Source organism: Bos indicus, chromosome 4, assembly GCF_029378745.1.
Source record: "Bos indicus isolate NIAB-ARS_2022 breed Sahiwal x Tharparkar chromosome 4, NIAB-ARS_B.indTharparkar_mat_pri_1.0, whole genome shotgun sequence".
Taxonomy (NCBI): domain Eukaryota; kingdom Metazoa; phylum Chordata; class Mammalia; order Artiodactyla; family Bovidae; genus Bos; species Bos indicus.
Genome location: NC_091763.1, coordinates 81,201,218 through 81,228,084, shown reverse-complemented (window position 1 = coordinate 81,228,084; position 26,867 = coordinate 81,201,218). Strand labels below are relative to the sequence as shown.

The window sequence follows — 26,867 nt, the reverse complement described above, 5'->3', positions numbered from 1 at the left end:
CTCAAATACCACTTTATAAAGACTTACTTATCATTTTTCTGATTTGAATTATATATAACAAAAATCCTTTACAGACCTAACACTTTGTTTGCACATTTAATGCCAAAAACACTGAAAGAGCTGACTTGTTTGTTGAATCAAACAAGGAGAGTAATTTTTTCCCTTCAAACTTGCTGTTTATATATCTTAAGGCATTTGGATATTCTGTTCTGGATTTTTACTTTCAGGGTTGGGTTTTAGTGAAAGAAATTATGGGAGTGATTTACATGAACAGGGAAAGAATTTGGGCAGTTCTAACAAGCTCCCATGGCTCCTTTAGGTTGCTAATTCCACTGAACTAAGCTGATCTTAGTAGTCATCTGTGAACGTGTGAATGAGTAAATTTGTTGGTTTGAAATGTCTCGTGATGTTCCAAGGTTAAAATAGCTCATGCTGTTATTTTCAGGAGCTGGTGATGATACACGAACTTGGGGTCCACCTTTTGTGGGGACAGAAAGTACTTATTTTCTCAGTGTTAACCGAAATAAAAAAGTAAGAATATTACCCCCTTTTTGCTTTCTTTCTATAATCGTCTTGTAGTAACAAAACTTTTGATAGCATTGTGGCTCGTTTATTTCTACCCTTTTTTTTTTGTGGATATAAGTAATATTTTCAAGAAGTGAGGTTTTATTCTATTCATTTGCCAGTTACCAAATAGAAACAGTAGACCTCTTTATTTTCCTTTTCTACTAACTTAAAACATATTGTGAGAATTTATAATGATTTTGAATGGAAATAATTTTATTAAGGAGAGAAATCACTTGATTCTTTTATGTTTGTTATTCTTTTGGAGATTGCTTATTATTTATATTTGGGATCATTATTTGAAATTATTTTACTGTAATCCTTGCTATCATTTTAACATATCCAAATTGCAAATAAAATCAGTAAAAATGATTTAAATGTTTCTTTCTGAGGAAAATACATTTACTTTAAGAAGAGAATTGATGATATGAATGGCTCTCTTAGTGAACTGTCAGTAATTTTTCTTTATCATAAAGAAACATCTTTATGATATTATTTTAATATGCTTATTTTTAATTTTTAGAGTATAGCTGTTAATATCAAGGATCCAAAAGGGGTGAAAATCGTCAAAGAGGTACAGTATGCTCTGTAGAAGGCATCTTACGCCCTGGGTTGTAATTAGGGATTTGAATATCAGAGTTAAAGTGTTTAAAACATGATTTTGTTGGCAGTCTGAAATTTTGCTCTAGATGTCTTTGAAGAGTTTGTTGCTGTTCAGTCACTCAGTTGTGTTGGACTCTTTGCAAACCCATGGACAGCAGCATGCCAGGCTTCCCTGTCCTTCATCTCCCGGAGCTTGCTCAAACTCATATACCTTGAGTCGGTGATGCCATCCAACCATCTCATCCTCTGTCGTCCCCTTCTCCTCCTGCCTTCTTAGCCAACTTTCTAACTAGTTGGCTTTTCCCATCAGGTAGCTAAAGTATTGAAGTTTCAGCTTCAGCCTCAGTTCTTCCAATGAATATTCAGGACTGATTTCCTTTAGGACTGATTGGTTTGATCTCCTTGCAGTTCAACAGTTTAACTGCTTTTACAGTAAGTATGACTTGCTTTATACTTTCTGGTATATTGTGTATGACATCTCCATGGTGTCAGAGTGTTTAGTTATGGTGCTGTTGTCTATTGACTGAGTGCCTCCTTTGCATCAGATTTTAGGCCTGGGCACTTTGCTAATATTATTTTCTTAAATCTTCATAATTTGCTTTGAAAATGACATATTATAGCCTCATTTTCACAAGAGGCAAAATGGGTCTCAAGGGGCTTGAATGATTGTCTAAAGATCACAGAACTGATAAAGGGAAGAGCTGAAATTTGAACCCTGGGTCTACATCACTGTAGAGCCCAGTCTTTTTCTAACATTTATTCAGATGGTTAATGTGTCCAGACCTGATCTTGGCATCTTTCCTTGAGGGGACAGGGAAGCACAGTGGTTAGGGGCATATTTTAGTGTTCTCTCCTAGAATTTAAATCCTGCCTTCTTTAATTTCTAGCCATGTGACTTCAACAGGTTACTTCTTTATGTATCAGTTGCCTTATTTGTAAAATGAGGGCAATAATAATAACTACTTTTTAAAAGGTTTTTATTTTATATATATAGGGATGAGTGGCATGTGGGGTCTTAGTTCCCTGACCACGGATCAAACCTGTGACCCATGCAGTGGAAGCGCAGAGTCTTAATCACTGGTCTGCCAGAGAAGTCCAATAATACCCACTTCTTGCTGCTAAGTCGCTTCAGTAGTGTCCGACTCTGTGCAACCCCATAGACGGTGGCCCACCAGGCTCCCCTGTCCCTGGGATTCTCCAGGCAAGAACACTGGAGTGGGTTGCCATTTCCTTCTCCAATGCATGAAAGGAAAAAGTGAAAGTGAAGTCTCTCAGTCGTGTCCGACTCTTCGAGACCCCATGGTCTGCAGCCTACCAGGCTCCTCCGTCCATGGGATTTTCCAGGCAAGAGTACTGGAGTGGGGTGCCATTGCCTTCTCCAACCCACTTCTTAGGGTTGTTAGAATTGAATGAATATGTATAAAATGTATAGAAGGGTGCCTGCATAGTTAGCTCTCATTAAGCATTAGCTTTTCATTGCGATCACAAAAAAAGGCAATGCCAAAGAATGCTCAAACTATCTCACAATTGCACTCATCTCACATGCTAGTAAAGTAATGCTCAAAATTCTCCAAGTCAGGCTTTAACAGTACTTGAATTGTGAACTTCCGGGTGTTCAAGCTGGATTTAGAAAAGGCAGAGGAACCAGAGATCAAATTGCCAACATCCATTGGATCATCAAAAAAGCAAGAGAGTTCCAGAAAAACATCTACTTCTGTTTTATTGACTATGCCAAAGCCTTTGACTGTGTGGATTCCAATAAACTGTGGAAAATTCTTAAAGATATGGAAATATCAGCTCACCCTACCTGCCTCCTGAGATCTGTATGCAGGTCAATAAGCAACAGTTAGAACTGGACATAGAACAACAGACTGGTTACAAACTGGGAAAGGAGTCTGTTAAGGCTGTATATCGTCACCCTGCTTACTTAACTTATATTCTGAGTACATCCTGTGAAATTGCGGGCTGGATGATGCACAAGCTGGAATCAAGATTGCCGGGAGAAATATCAATAACCTCAGATACACAGATGACACCACCCTATGGCAGAGAGTGAAGAAGAACTAAAGAGCCTCTTGATGAAAGTGAAAGAGGAGAGTGAAAATATTGGGTTAAAACTCAACATTCAGAAAACTAAGATCATGGCATCTGGTCCCATCACATCTTGGCAAATAGATGGGGAAACAATGGAAACAGTGAAAGACTTTATTTTGGGGGCTCCAAAATCACTGCAGATGGTGACTGTAGCCATGAAATTAAAAGATGCTCTTTGGAAGAAAAGCTACGACCAACCTAGACAGCATATTAAAAAGCAGAGACATTACTTTGCCAACAAAGGTCCGTCTAGTCAAAGCTATGGTGTTTTCAGTAGTCATGTATGGATGTGAGAGTTGGACTATGAAGAAAGCATGGAAGAATTGATGGTTTTGAACTGAGGTGTTGGAGAAGTCTCTTGAGAGTCCCTTAGACTGCAGGGAGATCAAACCTGTCAATCCTAAAGGAGATCAGTCCTGAATATTCATTGGAAGGACTGATGCTGAAGCTGAAACTCCAAAACTTTGGGCACCTGATGCAAAGAGCAGACTCATTGGGAAAGATCCTGATGCTGAGAAAGATCGAAGGCAGGAGGGGAAGTGGACGACAGAGGATGAGATGGTTGGATGGCATCACTGTCTCAATGGGCATGAGTTTGAGCAAACTCCAGGAGATTCTAATGGACATGGAAGCCTGGTGTGCTGCAGTCCATCAGGTTGCAAAGAGTTGGACACGACTGAGTGACTGAAGTGACTTACTGAGAGAATATTCTGATATTTTATCCTGAATTGTGAATATTTCAGACTTGATTTAAAAAATACTTTACAAGTTCATTAAAGTTATTCATCTAAAGTGTTAGATGTGCTTTTTCCATCTAAAGTGTTAGATGGAATTCATAGCTCTTGCTCTCAAGACATCAGTGTACATTAGAGTATTTTAGGCCTGCATGTATGCTTCTAACCAAAAGAAAAGAATTTGCTGAGGTGTCTTTCTTACTCTCTTTGGATACTGCCTATGTCTTCCAGCATACTGTGATAGGTTTAAATTGTAACTTTATGGGCAGGGTTTCTCTTCAGATCTGATTGATAACAATGAAGTACATTTCAAGTAATTAAACTTAAGTAGATTTTCTTGGGTCTTAAATCTATTGCTTTCAGCTAGTTATACCATTCATAAGTTTTATATCCGTGTTGTGAGTATGAATCATGGCCAGTAGAGCAGTGTCATGGGTCTTATTTTCCCCTAAAATCTTATCAGGAAAAATTCAAACATACAGAAAAGTTGCAGGAATAGTACAATGAATTCTTAAAATTTGTTTTCCATCGGTGAATGACAGCTTTTATTATTTTTCTCTCCTCTTTAATCCAAATTCCTTTTAAAATTATTTATTTTTAATTGGAGGATAATTGAGGAAGAGATGGTTGGATAGCATCACCAGCTCAATGGACATGAACTTGTGCAAACTCTGGGGGATAGTGAGGGACAGGGAGGCCTGGTGTGGTCTAGTCCATGGGGTTGCAAAGGGTCAGATATGTCTTATGGAGTGAACAAACACCACAAGCAATTGCTTTATAATGTTGTGTTGGTTTCTGCCATGCAGCAACATGAATCAGCTGTGAGTATACATATGTCTCCTCCCTCTCAAACCTCCCTCCCACCTCCATCCCACCTCTCTAAGTTGTCATAGAGCACCGAGTTGAGTTCCCTGTGTTATACAGCAACTTCCCACTAGCTCTCATATGTAAAACATTACCATATGTTTTACATATGGTAATGTATATGTTTTACATATGGTAATGTATATGTTTCAGCACTACTCTTTCAAGTCATCCCATCCTCTCCTTCTCCTTGTGGACTCTGTCCACAAGTCTACTCTCCATCTCTGTCTCTATTCCTGCCCTGCAAACAGGTTCATCAGTACCATTTTTCTAGATTCCATATATATTCATTATGGAATTTTTTTCAGTATTTGTTTTTCTCTTTCTGACTTATTTCACTCTGCATAACAGGCTTTAGGTTCATCCACCTCACTAGAACTGACTCAATTCATTCCTTTTTATGGCTGAGTAATATACCATTGTTTATATGTACCAAACTTCTTTTTTCATTCATCTGTTGATGGACATCTAGGTTGCTCCCAAGTCTTGTCTATGTAAATAATGCTGCAGTGAACATTGGGGTACATGTGTCTTTCTCAATTATGATTTTCTCAGGGTATATGCCCAGTAGTGGGATTGCTGGGTCATATGGTAGTTTTATTCTTAGTTTTTTAAAGGAATCTCCATACTATATCAGGTTACATTTTCACCAACAGTGTGAGAGGGTTCTCTTTTCTCCACATCCTTTCCAGCATTTATTGTTTGTAGCTTTTTTTGGTGATGGCCATTCTGACTGGTGTGAGGTGATACCTCACTGTAGTTTTGATTTACATTTCAAAGTAAGTAGAAGACATCATGAAACTTTGCCTTTAAATCCTTCAGAAGATATCTCCTGGGGGTAGAGCTCAGGGATAGAGTGTGTGTTTGTAGAATACATCTCGTATGAGTAATAACATCCTTGGAGGTACATTTAAAATTTATGGTTTTTTTAAACAGATAAATGTAGTTAAATTATTATCATTATTCCCCTTTATTCCTTGTCTTGTTCCTCCAATGTGTTCCTAAATTATATCTAATGAAAACAACTCAGAATTAAGTATCTGGTATTTCAATTGATTTTAATTTTTTTTAATGTGAGTGGAAAGAAGATTTTTTTTTCCCAGAAGAAATGAAAAGGATGATGGCTTCTCCAACATGCAAAATTGTGCTTTTTTTTTTTTATTGTGGGCAAAATCTAGAATAGATTATTAGTTGATTTGTGAACACCTCAGTGAGGAAGAGGTGATCACCAGTAAAACTAGGACTAAGTTGTTTTTCCCTCTCACTTTATTTTGTAGTAAATTCTTACATCAGGGAAATGTGATAAATGTTTGGTCTCCACTGAAGCAGTTGACTTGTATAAACCTTGTAGACAGTGTGGAGATCCATAAAACTCAGGGTGATTTCTGATGTGTCTGATTTCAGCACTGCACTGTTTAGAATTTTAACAAATGCCTTAGCTAATACTTTAGGGAACATACCTGTTCTTGAAATGAGTTCTCTCAAAACAGAGAGAGAAGGAGAATATGTCATATGGCAGACTCACCAAGAATCAGTATCTAGAAAATAGCTAGTATGCTGCTGCTGCTGCTAAGTCGCTTCAGTTGTGACCGACTCTGTGCGACCCCATAGACGGCAGCCCAGCAGGCTCCCCCATCCCTGGGATTCTCCAGGCAAGAACACTGGAGTGGGTTGCCATTTCCTTCTCCAATGCATGAAAGTGAAAAGTGAAAGTGAAGTCGCTCAGTTGTGTCCGACTCCTAGCGACCCCATGGGCTGCAGCCCACCAGGCTCCTCCATCCATGGGATTTTCCAGGCAAGAGTACTGGATTGGGGTGCCATTGCCTTCTCCGAATAGCTAGTATACATTTATTTAAAAGAAATGTTTATAAAATGGAGAAAAGAATAACTTATGTGCTATGTACTTTTCCAGGGATATTTTACCATTAAATATCAAATGCATACGTATTGAAATCTTGCGTAATAATAAAAGCTACTGGGGGACTCCCCTGGTGGCCCAGTGGCTAAGATTCTGCACTCTCAGTGCAGGGAGGCCTACTTAGGGAACGAGATCCCACATGCCACAACTAAGAGTTTGGATGCCACAACTAAAAAAGCCCACAGGTTGCAGACAGAAGTTCCCATGTGCTGTAACTAAGATCTGGCACAACCAAATAAATAAATAAACATTTTTTAAAAAGTTACTGGGCATCTTTATCAGTAGAACTCTTTAGCTCCTAAACTCAACTTTTCTGTATTTTTCTTATAACTTTATAGAGTTAGACTACTGACTCTTTTTAGAGCACAGCTCTTTTTAGCTTAATTTTTTTTTCTATTGTTACACAAGTAATGTCTGTTCATGGGCAAAAGATCACTATTTTAGCATATAATATAAAATCTCTTTATGTCCTTGTATGCTCATTTCTTCCGATAAACATAATATTATGTATATTGGTTTTTAAAATTTTTTTGTTTACTTTATCCATTCTGAATACTTTTCTATTAGCATAGCTTATTCATTACATTTATTTTCTTGTCTTATTGAAAATTGATCAAATCAAGTTGAAAGTTGATGAATCATCTGAATTCACCAAATTCAGATGAATTTGTGATTCATCTGACTATTTTATGTGATTTGAAATATAACTTATGATCCTATAGAAATCTAAAAATACAAATACCTTACAAAACTTTAAATCTAAAAATACAAATGCCCTACAAAAATAATTTTTATTGTGGTATAACATATATAACATAAAAATGTGGTTTAACCATTTGTACCACACAATTCAGTAGCACTGATTACATTCATAATGTAGTATAACCGTCACTGTTATGTATTTCCCATATGTTTCATTACCCCAAACAAACTCTGTATCCATTAAACAATAATTTTTCACTCCCGTCTCCCTCAGCTTCTGATAACCTCTAATTTACTTTCTGTCTTTATGAACTTGCCTATTTTAGAAATTTCATGTAAGTGAAATCATACAATATGTGTACTTTTGTGTCTGGTTAATTTTACTTAGCATAATGTTTTCAAGTTTCATCCATGTTGTAACATGTATTAGAACTTTGTTCCTCTGTATGACTGAAAAATATTTGACTTTATGGATGGGAACATTTGTCTATTGATAACTACTTAGGTTGTTTCCACCTTTTGGCTATTGTGAATAATGCTGCAATGGACATTTGGATATAAGTACCTGTTCAAGTCCCTGCTTTCAAATATTTGTGGTATTTACCTAGGAATGGCATCTTTGGGTCATATGGTAATTCAGTGTTTAACTTTTTGAGGAACACACAGAGTTTTTAAAATTAAAAATAATTTATCAAATGTCATTTGCATAAGGTACTGTACGGCTAAGGCTAAGTCACTTCAGTTGTGTCTGACTTTGTGTGACCCCATAGACAGCAGCCCACCAGGCTCCCCCATCCCTGGGATTCTCCAGGCAAGAACATGGAGTGGGTTGCCATTTCCTTCTCCAATGCATGAAAGTGAAAAGTCAAAGTGAAGTCGCTCAGTCGTGTCCGACTCTTAGTGACCCCATGGACTGCAGCCTACCAGGCTCCTCCATCCATGGGATTTTCCAGGCAAGAGTACTGGAGTGGGGTGCCATCGCCTACTATACTGTTAATATGTGCCATTCAAGTTCTGCAGCCAGGAGATGACTGGTATAGAAGCCTAGGTGTATTTGATGTCATTTGTTTTCTTTAGCGCCCACAGGAGAGCTTTGTAAGTAGTAGACAGAAACTCAGAACAGTATGTGGAACAAATTGAAGTGTAACTGTAGCCTTGTGTTTTATTTACACTAACACCCACTCTCCCCCCACATTTCCCAAGCAATACTTGGTAGAATTGTTAGAATCATTAACAGTAAATAAACACATCTCAACTTGGGCTGTCCCTGGAGCATACTGCCCATGTGAGAAGCATCTCAAAAGTTAATTGGCACCTGAAATTTGGAAAGGATGTCTGTATGGCTTGAGATTTGGAGTGCATACCTGGAATCTGTTCTTCTCTGTCCTGTATCTTAATGTATTTATCATTCCTTTTCTGACAGGTGGTCACTTGGATCTCCAGTACCTCTGTTTCAGGAGATCTGGAGGATGACAGCTTATTTCCCTGAGATGCCTCCTAAGATCCCCTCTCCCTAAGTTTTGTTAAGTCAAATAGTTCCATGTATCCACTCCAAATTTGTTGACAACATAACAAATAGGCAGTCCATTTATTTACATTTCCATCTAAAGTTTATGTAAATTCAGTTATTTTCCATCTAGAGCAGAGGTTGGCAGACTGTGGACCAAGTCCGACTTGTTTTGCATAGCCCATGGACTAAGCATGAATTTTACATTGTTAAAGATCATTAAAGAAAAATAAATATGTGACAGGGAATGTATGTGGCCTGGAAAGGCTAAAGTATTTGTTGTTTGATATTTTATGGAAAAAAGTTTGTCTACCCTGGCCCAGACTTATTCTATTTCATTAGTTTGTGTGTGTGAGAATGTATCTATGTTACATGGCAATTAAAAAATTGTTGAATAGTTATTAGGCACTTGGATATGGTTAAGAATTATGTCATGAATTTTTCTATATGACCTCGTACAATTTTTGTGATATTTTCAGAAGATACGTAGTCACAATTGAGATTTTGAAAAGAAGTTTAAGGTTTCAGTGGTTTGTTTTCCTCTATTTCATATATTAGTAATCTGGGAATCAAAATTGGGGTCTTGTTTCTGACAGTTATTGATTTACTGAATTATAGTTTAGCATTTTTTTTTTAGTCATTCATTAAATACATTTAAAACTCTTTGGGAAGGAAGCATCTGGAAAGTGTGAAAGCAATTGACAAGAGTTTACAAGTGTTAGGTGCCAATATGTACATGTTGTAATGATGTAATGTATCATGTAATATAAGGATAAGTAAGGATAAGAATAAGGATAGGGTTGTAAAGACGTGTTTAGTTTTAAAGGAGTTAAAAGATATTTTTCATGTATTTTATGTCCTTATAGTCTAATTTTTAAAATTTCTGAGAATATACTTGGACAGACCACACAGCCTAGATATTTCTTACATTTAATGTAAGCAGAATCCACTTAACACTATGGTATTAACTGAACATTTTAATAGCCATTGTTTAATTGACAGTCATACCTCAAGTAGTTGATTAGAGCCTTCACGTCTATCTAATTACACCTTGTAATTCTACTTTTCCTGTGATTTTTCTGAGCTTTTAGAAAGTGAGGATAATTGTGTTTACTGAAATCAGAATTCATGTGGGGATTTGTTGAAAGTTAGGGAGTCCCTTAAGTCTGACTTGTCTTCATTTCTTCCTTCAGCTTGCGGCTGTTTGTGATGTATTTGTAGAGAACTATGTCCCTGGCAAACTGTCTGCGATGGGGCTGGGCTATGAAGATATAGACGAGATTGCACCTCACATTGTCTACTGTTCCATCACAGGTATTTCCACCCCACACCCTTGTCAGTGAGGAGCTTTTCCAGGTTCTGTGTCTTTCTGTACATAAGAAACCTCTCACTAGCACTGGTTTTCTCAAAGTGGTTCTGCTCTCCTTCCCTGCCAAGCCATTTTAGGTTGTTGAAAATTAATCATTAAAGAACATTAATGCAAATGAACAATTTTCATATATTTACTGGCTGTTTGTATTTCTTCTGTGAATTTGTCTGCCTGTGAAAGTGTTAGTTGCTCAGTTGTGTCCGACTCTTTGCAACCCCATGGACAACCCACCAGGCCCCTCTGTCCATGGGGTTTTCTAAGCAAGAATACTGGAGTGGGTTGCCATTCCCTTCTCCAGGGAATCTTCTAGACCCAGGGATCGAACCCTGGTCTCCTGCATTGCAGGCAGATTCTTTACAGGAAATTTTTCTATAGAAATTTGGCAATTACCAACAGAGTACTATTATTAACTCATATGTAGAATTACAGGTGAAATATTCATTGGCTCTAAGATAGCATAGGAACTCAACATATCATTTCAATATATTCAAAGGTACTAAGCCAAGTAAAGGAAAAGAGTGCTATAAAGTATTCTACATTGTTCAGCTCTTGGTGGTGAACTGTGTGTGTGTGTTTATGTCTTTAGGCTAAAGGGAAAAATATTGAATTAGTTATCTTTACATAGTTTATAAGCACTTAACTATTAATTAGGGATATAGTATTAAAAATTATTCTTAAAATATAAAGTTATAGTGATAGCATTTATGAGAATAATTGATAATATTTTCAGCTTTTATTAATTCATCCACCAAATATATTTACTGCAAGTCTGTGATCCCCCAGGCAGTATTCTAAGGTTCCGAGATACAGCAGTGAGTAACACATATTCATGCTCTACGGCAGATTTACATTCTAGGTTAGGGAGATATTAAATAAGTAAACAGATTCTCTTTTGTGTTTTGTTTTTTTTGTAGTTGAGTCTAGAGACAAATAGGACAAGGGAGATGAGGGAAGGATAGTCTGTTTTATACTGGGAGGTGAGACAAGGCTTCATTGATAATGGGAACATTTAAGCAGAGACTTGAATGAAATAAAGGAGTGAATCATATAGATGTTGGCAGTCAGGGTTTCAGGCAAAGGGACCAGCAAGTGCAAAGGACCTGAGCTGAGACTGCATTGGGCATATTTGAGGGCCTGCAAGGAGGGCCGAAACAGTAAATGAAGGAAAATGTAACAGAAAGAAAATAAGAGGCACGGTGGCTAGTAAAGACTTGTGGACTGCTCTTAAAGAATTAGGCTTTTACTTTGAGTGAGTTTGTAAGATAATAGAGAGTTTTAAGCAGAGGAATGGTACAATCTGATGTATTTTTAAAAGGATCACTCTAGCTACTATGTTGAGAATAGATTGTTGAGTGCAGGGTAGAAGTGGAAGAATAGTTATGAAACTATTGAAATAGTCCAGACTAAAGATGATGGGGACTTGAATTAGGAATTAGGGTGATAGCAAGCTAGTTGAAAAGTGATAGAATTCTGAAGGTTTTTGAGAAAAGTAGATGAGGTTCTCAGATGGATGGGATGTATCAGAGAAAGACTGGAGTTAAAGATGACTCTAAGGTTTTGGCCTGAGCAATCAGAAAAATTGCTGTTTACAGAGTTGAGTGAGACTGCGGAAAGATGTTTTGGTGGGGAGAATGTCAAGAGTTTGGATTTGGAATGTCAAGAGTCTAGCTTGAGATCGCTATAGGTATCTAAGAGGAGATGTAGGGTAATTGCTTGGATCGAATTGTCAGGAGATGTAAAATTTTATAGTTATGAACAAATACATCGTATTTGAAACCTGTGTTTGATCATTTATAGAGTGAGTGTAGACAGAAAAAGGAGAGTGTGAGTGTGTGAGCCTGATGCATTCCAAGTAGTAGATGTTTAGGAGATAATGATGAAACAGTGAAGGAGGTTGTGAAGGAATTTTCAATGAGGTAGGAGGAGAACCTCCAGAGGTAAAGGGAGGCAAGCATTTATTTTCATAGATGGTTTAGGCAGAAAAACATAAAACATAAAGCATAAAGAATATATGAACCTGAATTACTTGCATCTTCTAGATTCACCATGCTCGCCCTCACGGCAAAACATTTACACACGATGTTCCCATTGCTTGAAACCCTGATCCTCTGCCACACCCAGTGACTCTCTCTTTGCCCTTTAGATCTTACCTTGGTTGTCATTGCTTCTGTGCAGACATTTTTTCTTGATCCCTGAAGGTTGGGTTGACTGTTGTCGATCATATTTTGTATTTGCCACTTTTCTTGTCTGTCTCATCCACTATCTTGCAGGCTTTTGTTCTTTTCTTTTATTAAAAAAAAAATTTATTTATTTGACTACACCAGGTCTTACTTGTGGCTTGCAGGGTCTTCGATCTCTGTTGTGGCATGCAGGATCATAGCTGAGATATGTGGGATCTAGTTCCATGACCAGAGATCCAGCCTGGGCCCCCTACACTGGGAGCGCAGAGTCTTAGCCATTGGACCATCAGGGAAGTCCCTGTCGGCTCTTGTTCTATTCTCAGTTCCACCCACAGTGCAGAGCACATGGTGGGGAGTTTCTTAAATCAATGAATGAATAATCGTAACTTGACTGAAGAGTTTTTAATAGTTGCAATTTTTTTAGAGTACCACTTTTCAGGGTAAGTGGTAAAAGTTATGTTTACATTTTCCAAGGACGCTTTCAGAGGATAGCCTGGGCTTAGGGCATTGTTGGCCTAGTCTGTTATTTCTTATATAATTTGTCCATAGCACTATATAATGATCATTAATTTAAAGTACCTAAAGAGTCTAACCCCGGAGGAGGAAATGGCAACCCACTCCAGTATTCTTGCCTGGAAAATCCCATGGACAGAGGAGCCTGGTGGGCTACAGACTGTAGTGTTGCAAAGAGTCAGACAAGACTGAGTGACTGAGCACACACATACAGGGTCTACATCATGAAGTAAATATTCAGTTGCTGTTAGGTCACTATGCCTTAGATTATTTCCTAAGACAGAAAAGTGAAAGTGAAAGTCTCTCAGTTGTGGCCGACTCTTTGTGACACTGGAGACTATACAGTCCGTGGAATTTTCCAGGCCAGAATACTGGAATGGGTAGCCTTTCCTTTCTCCAGGGGATCTTCCCAACCCAGGGATTGAACCCAGGTCTCCTGCATTGCAGGCAGATGCTTTACCAGCTGAGCCACAAGAGAAACCCCAAAATACTGAAATGGCTAGCCTATCCCTTCTCCAGCGGATCTTCCCAACCCAGGAATCGAACTGGGGTCTTCTGCATTGCAGGCAGATTTTTTACCAACTGAGCTATCAAAGGAAACTAGTATATTAAAAACATATTTAAAAAAAGAACCAAGCAAACTTTACTTCTTATATTTCAGTAAATTTATCTTAAAATTAATACCTATCTGAAAATCTTGTTTCACTGTAAAAGCTGCAAAAATGTTATTTTAAAAATATTTATTACTTGTAAAATTATAATAACCGAAATACCCCTATTTCTCTTCATTCGGTTAATTGATATAATACTTTGACTAGGACATATTACTTCAGTATGAAGTGTGCTTTTCATGGTAAATTATCTTATGTGGTGGTATTTTTATATAAAATAAACATAATTGCAACATTTGGCTGATTGTTATTTTAGATAGGATGAACAGCCCGGTGCCATTAACTTCTCTTCTGACTCAGCACTAGGGATAGGTTCTGTTCATAGCAGATCTTTGCCACTACATCTGACTCTTTTTCAGATGTACTATTATATAGATGTACTATTATATAGACGTGTAATCACACTTTTGTTTTTTGTATATCAATACTTATATGAGTGACAGGGTGAGATTTTTCCTTAGACTCTCACAATACAATGGACAGGTTGAGGTCTAAAATATTAAATAGGTGAACTATTATCCGAATTACCCTACTGCTGTAAAAATTCTGCATAACTACCAAATGCAAAATCTCACATGACAGTAAGTGTTTATTTCTCCTTCTTGTGAATGTGGGTTGGCTGGAATTCAGTTCATCTAGACTTGTTAGGTTGGGTTCCAAGTTGCAGGTCTGCTCCGCACATGTCTTAGACTCCTTACACGAGTGGCTACCAAGTGCAAGTTCTCCTCATGGGGAAAGAGCACAAGAGAACAAAATCTCACAAGCACATTTAAGGCCTCTCTCTGCTCATGTCACTCCTGCTAATATTCCTTTGATCAAGGCAAGTCATCTGGCCAAACCTAACACCAACAGGTGGTTCAGTGTACTATTCCAGTGACAGGAACTACAAAGTCACATTGAAAAGGGCCTGGAATCTGGGAAGGGTGAAGATTGAGAATAATAAAATATTTCATCACATCACCCAGCTAAATAAAATGTTAATCCCTTTGGAAAGCCTCACACCTCCCCAAAGTTTCACAGCTGTATCTAACTATGGTTAGAATCAAAAGTTCTTCTGGGCTTGGTTTTGTGACTGGGGAATTTCTCGATTTTCTTCCAGTTCTCAGATCCTGTATTAACATTTTAGTGTGGTAAAGGGCCTTGGAGATAGATGATATAATCCAGTGCATGCTAAGTCACTTCAGTCATGTCTGACTCTTTGCGACCCCATGTGCTGTATAGCCCACCAAGTTCCTCTGTCCATGGGATTTTCCAGGCAAGAATACTAGAGTGGGTTGCCATTTCCTCCTTCAGGGGTCTTCCCAACCCAGGGATTGAACCGTGTCTCCTGTGGCTCCTGCACTACAGACGGGTTCTTTATTGTTGAGCCACTGGGAAGCCTGATACAGTCTAGTGGTTCTCAGCTAAGGGGAGAATGGGAGTATCATGCTTTTTGCTAACAGGGATGGGGTGTGAAGGGGTGGTGTGGAGAGGCAGGTGTGGTCTGAAAAAGCAGCTCTCCTGATTCTATAATCCTCTCCCCACCTCCTGACAGTCAGTAGAAAAACATTCACATAGCTCATTCTCTTTTATTTCCTGATAAGGAAACAGATCCAGAACACCTAAGGGACCTAAGGTCACACAGCTATTTAACGTAAAATGGGTTTAAAACTCAGGCTCCTTGACTTAGGGTTAAGTGCTTCTATGCTTTTTCTGTTTAGACACACATCATTGTTAAGTGATGACATGGACTTTGTGACTACAAGACACTGAGCAGCTCTACTTGAGATTATATATTTTTGTTATTCTCTTTCATGTGTTGTTGATCATATTTGCACTGGTGGAAGTCATGAACAAATCTGCTCATCAGGGAGTTGAAATTTCAACAGATTCTTTTGGAAGCAACCCTCCTTTGTGAGTCATGAGTTTGTGTGTATATAAAGCAAGGGCCATTTCTCTCTCTTTTTTTTAGAAGTTTGATATTCTTGGTAATAAATGTTTGTTTTTTATTTTTTAATAAGACTGATTAGATCAGTCTAAAGTTGCACATGTTATTATTGGGATCCTGGACTTGCCTGATGTTTCCCAGCAGTATTGATGTCTTGTCAGTGCTTTCCAAGCACAAATAATCTGTTCTCACTCACATGTTGGCCTTCTTACTGATGAGAGTAATCTTAGAATGGCCGGGAGATTTACTGTAATGCATTCTGACAGTTGTGTGGTTGAGACTGCCTCAGTCTGTGAAATCTGGTCTGCAGGACAAAAATGCTGGACTGATCACAGGGGAGGAAGGACCTGATTATTTTTATTAGCATGGTCCTCTTAACATTTCAGAAGAGGCTGCATGTGAACATTAGGGGGCAGTGTTTAAAAAGCTATAATTCAGCAGAAATCCCTTTTTGAGAAAACTGTAGTGTTGCCTGTGTACAACTGGGTAGAGAATCACTGAAAGGACATATCTGTATATTTTCAGAAGTATTTTTTTCCAAGGTGACCGTTCTCCACTTCTCTATACGTTTATAAGTATAATGATATTTTCCTTTGCAATTTATTTTTTTTTAGTATTGTGAAAATATATTTTTTCTTTTAATTTTTAAATTGAAATGTAGCTGACATACAGTTTATATTACTTCCAAGTGTGCAACATAGTGATTTTGTATTTTTACATTATGAAATTGATCACCACAATAAGTCTAGTAACCATCTGATATCATATAAAGTTATTGCAAGATTATTGCAATATTCTGATTTTATTCAATAGAACCTTCTATTCTTCTTAGTGAGTCAGCTAACAGTTTGCAAATTTTGTTTATCTTTTCAAAGAACCAGCTTTTAGTTTCACTGATCTTTTTTAATTGTCTTTTTGGTCTTTATTTCATTTATCCTCTCTGATCTTCCTTCTATGAACTTTGGGATTCATTTGTTCTTTTTCTAATTTTTTTAGGTGTAAGTTTAAATTGCTTGAGACTTTTCTGTGTCTTTTTTTTTTTGAAGTATATTTTTTTAATATAAATTTATTTATTTTAATTGGAGGCTAATTACTTTACAATATTGTATTGGTTTTGCCATACATCAACATGAATCCGCCATGTGTGTACACGTGTTCCTCATCCTGAACCCCCTCCCACCTCCCTCCCATCCCTCTGGGTCATCCCAGTGCACCAGCCCTGAGCATCCTGTATCATGCATTGAACCTGGACTGGCGATTTGTTTCACATATGATATTATACATGTTTCAATGCCATCCTCCCAAATCATCCCACCCTCGCCCTCTCCCACAGAGTCCAAAAGACTGTTCTATACATCTGTGTCTCTTTTCCTGTCTTGCATACAGGGTTATCGTTACCATCTTTCTAAATTCCATATACATGTGATAGTATACTGTATTGGTGTTTTTCTTTCTGGCTTACATCACTCTATATAATAGGCTCTAGTTTCATCCACCTCATTAGAACTGATTCAAATGTATTCTTTTTAATGGCTGACTAATACTCCATTGTGTATATGTACCACAGCTTTCTTATCCATTCATCTGCTGATGGACATCTAGGTTGCTTCCATGTCCTGGCTATTATAAACAGTGCTGCGATGAACATTGGGGTACACGTGTCTCTTTCAATTCTGGTTTCCTCAGTGTGTATGCCCAGCAGTGGGATTGCTGGGTCATATGGCAGTTCTATTTCCAGTTTTTTAAGGAATCTCCACACTGTTCTCCATAGTGGGTGTACTAGTTTGCATTCTTACCAACAGTGTAAGAGGGTTCCCTTTTCTCCACACCCTCTCCATTGTTTATTGCTTGTAGACTTTTGGATCGCAGCCATTCTGACTGGCGTGAAATGGTACCTCATTGTGGTTTTGATTTGCATTTCTCTGATAATGAGTGATGTTGTGCATCTTTTCATGTGTTTGTTAGCCATCTGTATGTCTTCTTTGGAGAAATGTCTGTTTAGTTCTTTGGCCCATTTTTTGATTGGGTCGTTTATTTTTCTGGAATTGAGCCACAGGAGTTGCTTGTATATTTTTGAGATTAATTCTTTGTCAGTTGCTTCATTTGCTATTATTTTCTCCCATTCTGAAGGCTGGGCAATTTAATCTTGAGTTTACCTTCTTTCCTTTGTATCTTCTGAGCATTAGTTACACAAATTTAGCAATAAGAATGCTCTCTACCACATTTTAAAGTATTTATTTTTTCTTCATGTTAACTTCACTGCTGTTTCTTTCTAAAAGGATAAACATTACATTATGTTATTGACTAGACTAATTTTGTAGTAGTAACATTGTATATACCCTTTAAATAAAATTTTCAATTTTCTTTTAAGAAAAGTTTTTTGCAAGGTACTTTTTTGATTTTTGAAAACAAGTTGCAACACATGATATACAGAATAATGTTATTCATATACAGTTAAAATCATATAAAATATATCTTTCTTGGTACTTTACTCATATGTGATTAGAAGTATAAAGATATGCATGGTAATGAAAAATTGTTTAAGAGAATGATTACCCCTGGGGGAGGGAGAGATGGGGCACAGGGAAGGGATGTGCATAGGACTTCAACCATATTTGTCAAATAAACCAACTGGCAGTGCATAAGTACTTATTATGTTATTTTATACCTTTTTATATTTGAAATAGCAATACCCAATGATTCAGAAATGCCCAAATAATTCCCTCCCTCCCTTCCTTTCTCATTCATTTCCTTTGTCTCCTCCCCACCCCCACCGCTTCATATATATTTCTTGAGTTTCCATGGATTTCTGTAGAGTGTACAGGGCAAACAATGCAGGTGTGGTTCATGCCTTTAGAGAGCTTACAGCCTCGTGTCAGAGACACTTCATAAACAAGTGAAAAAGGCAGTATATGTACCATCCAATTATGCTATTATGAAAGACTCAAACAGGGTACTGTGGTGGAAATTAATAGAGTAGGGGGTGCATAAGTAAATGAGAAGGTCAAGGAAAGCCTCTTTGGGGAGGTAACATTTAATAGACTTAAAGTATGAGAAGGAGCCAGCTATGCAAAGAGCCAGGGGATGAACGATTCAGGCAGAGAGAATACCATGTGCAGAGATAGAAAAGATCTAGCTATCTTTAAAGGCCTGAGAGAAAGCCAATGTGCCTAGAATACAAATAATGGGGAACAGCATGCTTGAGAAGGTACTGCATAGAGGTGTGCAAGTGCCAAGCAGACTGGAAGGGGTTTCCACAGTAGAGGGATATGATTCAAATTCCATCAAAAATCATCTTCAAAAGAGGTAGGAATCAAATACTGATGGACTCATGGAAGAACTTTATTATAAACATTGGTCTTGAAATAATGTTTATGTTTGAGAGAGTAACGATTAAGATAAAATTTTCTTTAGATTACTAAAGGCTCCCATGGTGTTTCAGAATCAATAACAGAGAATGATGAGCCCAAATGGATATGGCAAATCATCTAGCAACTGCATCCAACATTCATATCATGGCAACGATAATACAAAACAAAACACTGCTGCTCTTAGATTCTTATGGAGTGAATTAGTCTGTGTGTCTATGTATATTCTCCTCTTTTTCTACATATTCACCACATAGCCATGTCTTTTAAAAAAGAATAATTAGAAGTCTGCCTGCACTCTAAACCCATAAAGGTTTTGAAGGGGAGAAAAACAAGAAGGAAAGGGAGGAAAACAGGGATGGAGGACAAAAATAGAGAAGGAGAAAAGATGAGAAGGAAGAAGGAAAGGAAGGAGGTAGGGAGGAAGAAATGAAATAAGGAAAGAAGAGACAGAATCAGAACTAAGTTTGATGGAGTAACAGTGGGCAAGTTTTTTTAACCTCTAAAAATAATTGTCCAGTTGAGTTCATGAAGCATCTTTCTAGACTGAAGAAACAATACAGAGATGACATTAAAAGGAGTCCTCATAGTCAAAGTAATTGGAAACTACTGGTCTAAATTATGAGTGTCTCTGCTGTTCCCCTTCTAACAGGACATATTTTTTCCCCCAGAATTTTAGAGTGTTGTGATCATCTGTCCAACTTTATAGTCAGTGATCCCTAGCAAAAGTGTGGTTTAAGATATTTACCATTTCATACCAAACTCATTGTTTAAACAAACAATGACACCATCTCTGCAGGGGAAGAGAAACTTAGCACATAAATACAAGATTTCAAAACACAGCCTATAAAGTTAGGGACTGAGATAATATTTTGTCTGTAGACATGGACAGACTCCAGAAAGTGACTTTATGCCTTCACTGTATCCTCTAAGGGCGTACCCTTTTTATCTTTAAATACTTCTTTCTAGCCTTACACATGTAACAGATGTGTCATACAAGTTGGACTCAGTGGCATGTAAGCGGAAACTTTATTCTTTCCCGCCCTACCTCTGTAAACCTGCACTTCTAACTCATTTTCCTTGCTCATGGCCGAAATCCAGGAAAGTCCTACAGATTTTTTTCTGGTTATTTTACTTCAAGTATTAAAAGGTCCAGTCCAATCTAAAATCAAAACTTCAGACTTATGACTTTTCCCTTTCCCCAAGTTGGGCCTGACTTCCTGGAAACCTGAAGTGTGTGTGTGTGTGTATGTGTGTGTGTTGTGCATGCGCGTGTGTTTGTTGGAAGAGCATAGTCAGTTTCTTCATTCATCCATAATTCTTCTTTTCCCTGTTTCTAGCTGCTGTTTGTGATTCTTTCATTGTCAAGCTTCCGTAGGGAAGAGTAGGTTAATGGGTACGAAAGAACTGGTGCTTGGTGGGGGTAGTTGAACCCTGCATTGGGGGCCTACTGTGAACCTGAAGCTCAGTTGGTGGCTCTTTGTTCTGTGGGGAGCTTTGTAGGCTTCTCTTCAGTCCTTGACTTCTTGTGGTCTTCTGTATATAGAGTCTACCTGTTCAGGTCACTTTTTCCTATAGGCAGCCCTCATGGTAGAATTCCTTTTTTAATTTTTAAATTGAAGTATAATTGGTTTATGATGTTGTTAGTTTTAGGTGTACAGCAGAATGATTTGATTAAATATATATGATTGGTATACATATTCAGATTCTTCTCCATTATAAGTTAGTACAAGATTTTGAGTATAGTTCCCAGTGTTGTATGGTAGGACTTTGTTGTTTATCCATTCTGTATATGAGTTTGCATCTGCTAATCCCAAACTCCCAATCCTTTTCTCCCTTACTCTCTCTGCCATAGCAACCACAATCTGTTCTCATGTGAGTCTGTTTTTCAGATATGTGCATTTGTGTCATATTTTAGATTCCACATATAAGTGATATCATATGGTATTTGTCTCTCTCTTTCTGGCTTACTTCATTGAGTATGATAATCTCTAGGTCCACCTACTACTGCCGCTAAGTCACTTCAGTCGTGTCCAACTCTGTGCAACCCCATAGACGGAAGCCCACCAGGCTTCCCCGTTCCCTGGGATTCTCCAGGCAAGAACACTGGAGTGGGTTGCCATTTCCTTCTCCAATGCATGAAAGTGAAAAGTGAAAGTGGAGTCGCTCAGTCATGTCCAACTCTTAGTGACCCCATGGACTGCAGCCTACCAGGCTCCTCACATGGCAATTCTATTTTTAGTGTTTTTGAGGACTCTCCATACTGTTCTCCTGATTGACTGTACCAATTTACATTTCCATCAACAGCATAGAAGGGTTCCCTTTTCTCCACACCCTTTCTAGCATTTGTTATTTGCAGGTTTTTTAGTGATGGCCATTCTGACTGGTGAGGTGATACCTTACTGTAGTTTTGATTTGCATTTTTAAAATAATTAGTGATGTTGAGCATCTTTTCATGTGCCTGTTGGTCATATGTATGACTGACAACTCTTTCTAAGGAAATTCTTGCTAAAGGTCTTATTACCTTTTCACCTTTTCCTCACATACCCTAAAGTGTATGATAAACTAAGAATGGCAAAACTGGTTTCATAGTCTTTTAGCTTGACCTGTGTTGGTGTTCTGGAACTTATGGCATTCTTTTTGGATTTGAAGCCTTAACTAAACTGAAGCAAGAGAGTTCTGTTTGAACATTCTTTAACTCAAAGTTTGTTGAATAAATATGTTTTTCAAGTAGTAAAAATAACACTAAGTAGGAAAAAACTCTAGATATCTGTCTTCAAAATTTTTAAGTATGAAAAGATACTATTCAGTAAGCTAAGAGTGTTTGGACTAATTTTATATGTATTTTAAATTATTTAGACCCAAATGAAAAAGTCAATCATTCCCATATTCGTTAGGTCTAAATAAATATCTTTTCCCAATAGCAAATACCAACTTAAAGCTGATACTGAATTGTTACTGGGTATAGGGAACATTATGATAATTTTCCTTGAGAATTCTTTGTGAAACCTTGGGATTAAGAAAATCTACTGAACTAGAACATAGATAAAATGATACCCCATTATGCTAAAGAGACAAAATCACTCTTCTTAAAAGTTTTCTGCTGGGTGTAATTAGGGATGTGCAGTGAGCACCATCTCATGACAGTTTTATATATATAAATATGTGTTTGAGCTTCTCCAGTTCTCAGACACTTCCATTTTCCTTGAACAGTTGATTGATAAAAGAGAAATCCATGATTTGAAAAGGAACTTGAACTTTTTTCTCAATGGTTTAAAATTCCAAAAGCAAAGAGATAGCCTGGACCTAGAAATATGGTATAAATCTAGGATCACTTAGTTTTACCTTTGCTCTCTGATTTCTAATGCATGGATCTATTGCTTCCCAGTTTAAAGAACCACTTGAGGCCAAAGACCAACAGAAAGAAGGGAAGACGATGACACTGTTAGTATCAAAGCAGCAGTTATTAAAAAAAAAAAACTTCATAGATCAAATGCTTCATAGATCATGCCAGATAAACATGCCAAGACTTAGCCACAATCTCGAAATCCTGTCATCAGAACTAAATTGTTTCCCCTTATGGTAATAGGTCTGGGATATAAACCCACAAATTAAACAAGCAATGCTAGATAGGAAGAAATGTTATACTTAAAAGGATGAAAAAAATGAATGTTAGATAAAATTTAGAGAGCATTTATTTCATGAATGCTAATGATTTTTTTTCATTCTTTGCATGGCCTTCTGAGCCAGCATTAGTGCAATACTACAACTTTCAGCCCTTATTTGAACCAGATTAACTTCACAAAAGTCAAAATATATTGAGTAAGTAACAGTCATGTACCCTGAAAGATAAGGGATGTTGATATTAATAGAATATCAGATTGTGGAATCAGTGAATCTGTTTTACAAATGACATAAAATTCATAAAAATACCAAAGTTTAAAAAAAATTTTGTAAATATTTGGTTATAAGAAAGACCGTCTGACAGTCTGATTAAAAAATGAGTCAAGGATGTGAATAGACATTTCTACAGAGAGAATATACACATTGCCAATGAGCACACGAAAAGATACTCAGCATTGCTAATTTTTAGGGAAATACAAATCAAAACCACAATGAGACACCATCTCACACCCACTGGGAGGACTACTGTCACTACTAACACTGTTGGTAAGGATGTGGAGAAAGGGGAACCCTTGTGCACTGTTAGTGGTGATGTAAAATGGTGTAAGCCACGTTGGATGTTTCTCAAAAAATTAAACATAGAATTACTGTGTAATCTAGTGATTCCATTTTTGGTTATGTATCCAAAAGAATATAAAGCAGGTACTTGAACAGATATTTGCATCATGTTCTTAGTGGCATTATTCAAAAATAGTCAAAAGTGTCAAAAGGACACAACCTGTGTCCCTCAGTGGATGAATGGATAAATAAAATGTGGTATATATTCATTGGGATATTACTTAGCCTTAAAAAGCAAGGACATTTTGACAAATGCTACAACATAGAAGAACCTTGAAGATGTTACGCTAAGTGAAATAAGCCAGTCAGAAGAGGACAAATACTGTCCACTTACATGAGGTTCCTAGAGTAGTCAAATTCATAGAGAAAGAAAGTAGATGATGATTGTTAGGGGCTTGGCAGAAGGGAAAATGGGGACTTACTGTTTGATGGATGCAGATCATCAGTTTAGGAAGATGAAAAAGTTTCAGAGATGAATAGTAGTGGTAGTTACACAACAATGTGGATGCCACTGTACCACACACTTAAAAATGGTTAAACTGGTAACTTTTATGTTATGTGTACTTTATCATGATTAAAAAACTTAAATGAAATAATGCATAAAAATAATGCAAAGAAACAGAGGGAAAAAATTGAATGGAAAAGACTAGAGATCTTTCAAGAAAATTGGAACACCAAGGGAACATTTCATGCAAAGCTGGGCACAATAAAGGACAGAAACGATATGGACCTAACATGCTGCTGCTGCTGCTAAATCACTTTAGTCACGTCCGACTCTGTTCAGTTCAGTTCAGTTCAGTCGCTCAGTTCTGTCTGACTCTTTGCGACCCCATGAAAAGCAGCATGCCAGGCCTCCCTGTCCATCACCAACTTCCGGAGTTCACTCAGACACACGTCCATCAAGTCGGTGATGGCATCCAGCCATCTCATCCTCTGTCGTCCCCTTTTCTTCCTGCCCCCAATCCCTCCCAGCATCAGAGTCTTTTCCAATGAATCAACTCTTCGCAGGAGGTGGCCAAAGTACTGGAGTTTCAGCTTTAGCATCATTCTTTCCAAAGAAACCCCAGGGCTGATCTCCTTCAGAATGGACTGGTTGGATCTCCTTGCAGTCCAAGAGACTCTCAAGAGTCTTCTCCAACACCACAGTTCAAAAGCATCAATTCTTCGGCGTTCAGCTTTCTTCACAGTCCAACTCTCACATCCATACATGACCACTGGAAAAACCATAGCCTGGACTAGATGGACCTTTGTTGGCAAAGTAATGTCTCTACTTTTGAATATGCTGTCTAGGTTGGTCATAACTTTCCTTCCAAGGAGTAAGCGTCTTTTAATTTCATGGCTGCAATCACCATCTGCAGTGATTTTGGAGACCCCAAAAATAAAGTCTGACACTGTTTCCACATTTCCCCATCTATTTGCTATAAAGTGATGGGACCAGATGTCCGACTCTGTGTGACCCTCTAAACGGCCGCCCACCAGGCTCCCCCATCCCTGGGATTCTCCAGGCAAGAACACTGGAGTGGATTGCCATTTCCTTCTCCAATGCAGGAAAGTGAAAAGTGAAAGTGAAGTCGCTCAGTCGTGTCCGACTCTTAGCGACCCCATGGACTGCAGCCTGCCAGGCTCCTCCGCCCATGGGATTTTCTAGGCAAGAGTACTGGAGTGGGTTGCCATTGCCTTCTCCAGGACCTAACATAAGCAGAAGAGATTAAGAAGAGGAGGCTAGAATACATCTGTTGGATCATAGAGAAAGCAAGGGAATTCCAGAAAAACATCTGCTTCTGCTTCATTGACTGTGTTAAAGCTTTTGACTGTGTGGATCACAACTGACAGAAAGATTCAAGAGATGGGAGTACAGACCATCTCACCTGCCTCCTGAAAACCTGTAAGCAGGTCAAGAAGCAACAGTTAGAACTGGGCATGGAACAACACACTGATTCAAAACTTGGAAAAACAGTACATCATGACTTTATATTATCACCCTGCTTACTTACATATGCAGAGTACAAGGTAAATGCTGGGCTGGATGAATCCCAAGCTGGAATCAAGATTGCCAGGAGAAATATCAACAACCTCAGATAAGCAGATGATGTTACCCTAATGGCAGAAAGCGAAGAGGAGAACTAAAGAGCCTCTTGAGGAGAATGAAAAAGGAGAGCTGAAAAAACTGACTTAAACTCAGCATTCAAAAAAAGAAGATCATAGCGTCTGGTCCCATCACTTCATGGCAAATAGATGGGGAAACAATGGAAACAGTGGCAGATTTTATTTTCTTGGGCTCTAAAATCACTGTGGATAGTGACTAGCCATGAAATTAGAAGACACTTACCCCTTGGAAGAAAAGCTATGACAAAACTAGTTCAGTTCAGTTCAGTTGCTCAGTCGTGTTGGACTCTTTGTGACCCCATGAACCACAGCACGCCTGGCCTCCCTGTCCATCACCAACTCCCAGAGTCCACCCAAACCCATGTCCATTGGTTGGTGATGCCATCTGACCATCTTATCCTCTGTCATCCCCTTCTCCTCCTGCCCTCAATCTCTTCCAGCATCACGGTCTTTTCCAATAAGTCAGCTCTTTGCATCAGGTGGCCAAAGTATTGGAGTTTCAGGTTCAACATCAGTCCTTCCAATGAATATTCAGGACTGATCTCCTTTACGGTGGACTGGTTGGATCTCCTTGAAGTCCAAGGGACTCTCAAGAGTCTTCTCCAACACCACAGTTCAAAAGCATCAATTCTTCGGCGCTCAGCTTTCTTTATAGTCCAACTCTCACATCTATACATGGCCACTGGAAAAACCATAGCCTTGACTAGACAGACCTTTGTTGACAAAGTAATGTCTCTGCTTTTGAATATGCTATCTGGATTGGTCATAACTTTCCTTCCAAGGAGTAAGCGTCTTTTAATTTCATGGCTGCAATCACCATCTGCAGTGATTTTGGAGCCCAGAAAAATAAAGTCAGCCACTGTTTCCCCATCTATTTGCCATGAAGTGATGGGACCAGATGCCATGATCTTCGTTTTCTGAATGTTGAGCTTTAAGCCAACTTTTTCACTCTCCTTTTTCACTTTCATCAAGAGTCTCTTTAGTTCTTTTTCACTTTCTGCCATAAGGGTGGTGTCATCTGCATATCTGAGGTTATTGATATTTCTCATGGCAATCTTGATTCCTGCTTGTGCTTACTCTAGCCTAGCATTTCTCATGATGTACTCTGCATACAAGTTAAATAAGCAGGGTGACAATATAGAGCCTTGATGTGCTCTTTTTCCTATTTGGAAACAGTCTGTTGTTCCATGTCCAGTTCCAATTGTTGCTTCCTGACCTACATACAGGTTTCTCAAGAGGCAAGTCAGGTGGTCGGTATTCCCATCACATATGGCCTCACCAGATGGTCGACACAGATTGATTATGAAATCAGATTGATTATCTTCTTTACAGCCAAAGGTGGAGAAGCTCTATACAGTCAGCAAAAACAAGACTGGGAGCTGACTGTGGCACAGATCATGAATTCCTTATTGCCAAATTCAGACGGAAATTGAAGACAGTGGAGAACACCACTAGGCCATTCAGGTATGACCTAAGTCAAATCCCTTATGACTATACAGTGAAAG

The 26,867-nt window shown here is 38.2% G+C and overlaps 1 protein-coding gene across 13 annotated transcripts in view; it reads left to right on the top strand.

Moving 5' to 3' along the window:
- Positions 1–26,867, top strand: part of SUGCT (succinyl-CoA:glutarate-CoA transferase) — an 861,197-nt gene that overhangs the window by 21,103 nt on the left and 813,227 nt on the right. For 12 of the 13 annotated variants that reach the window (XR_011566121.1, XR_011566122.1, XM_070787282.1 and 9 more), the window contains exons 4-6: positions 446–531; positions 1,088–1,138; positions 10,180–10,300. The exons of the other annotated variant lie outside the window; for it this stretch is intronic. Coding sequence is in view for 10 of the 12 variants with exons in the window: in XM_070787282.1 (XP_070643383.1) it covers positions 446–531; positions 1,088–1,138; positions 10,180–10,300 (258 nt within the window). In the remaining 2 variants the exon portion in view is untranslated. The remainder of the gene's footprint in view (positions 1–445; positions 532–1,087; positions 1,139–10,179; positions 10,301–26,867) is intronic. 13 annotated transcript variants of the gene reach the window in all.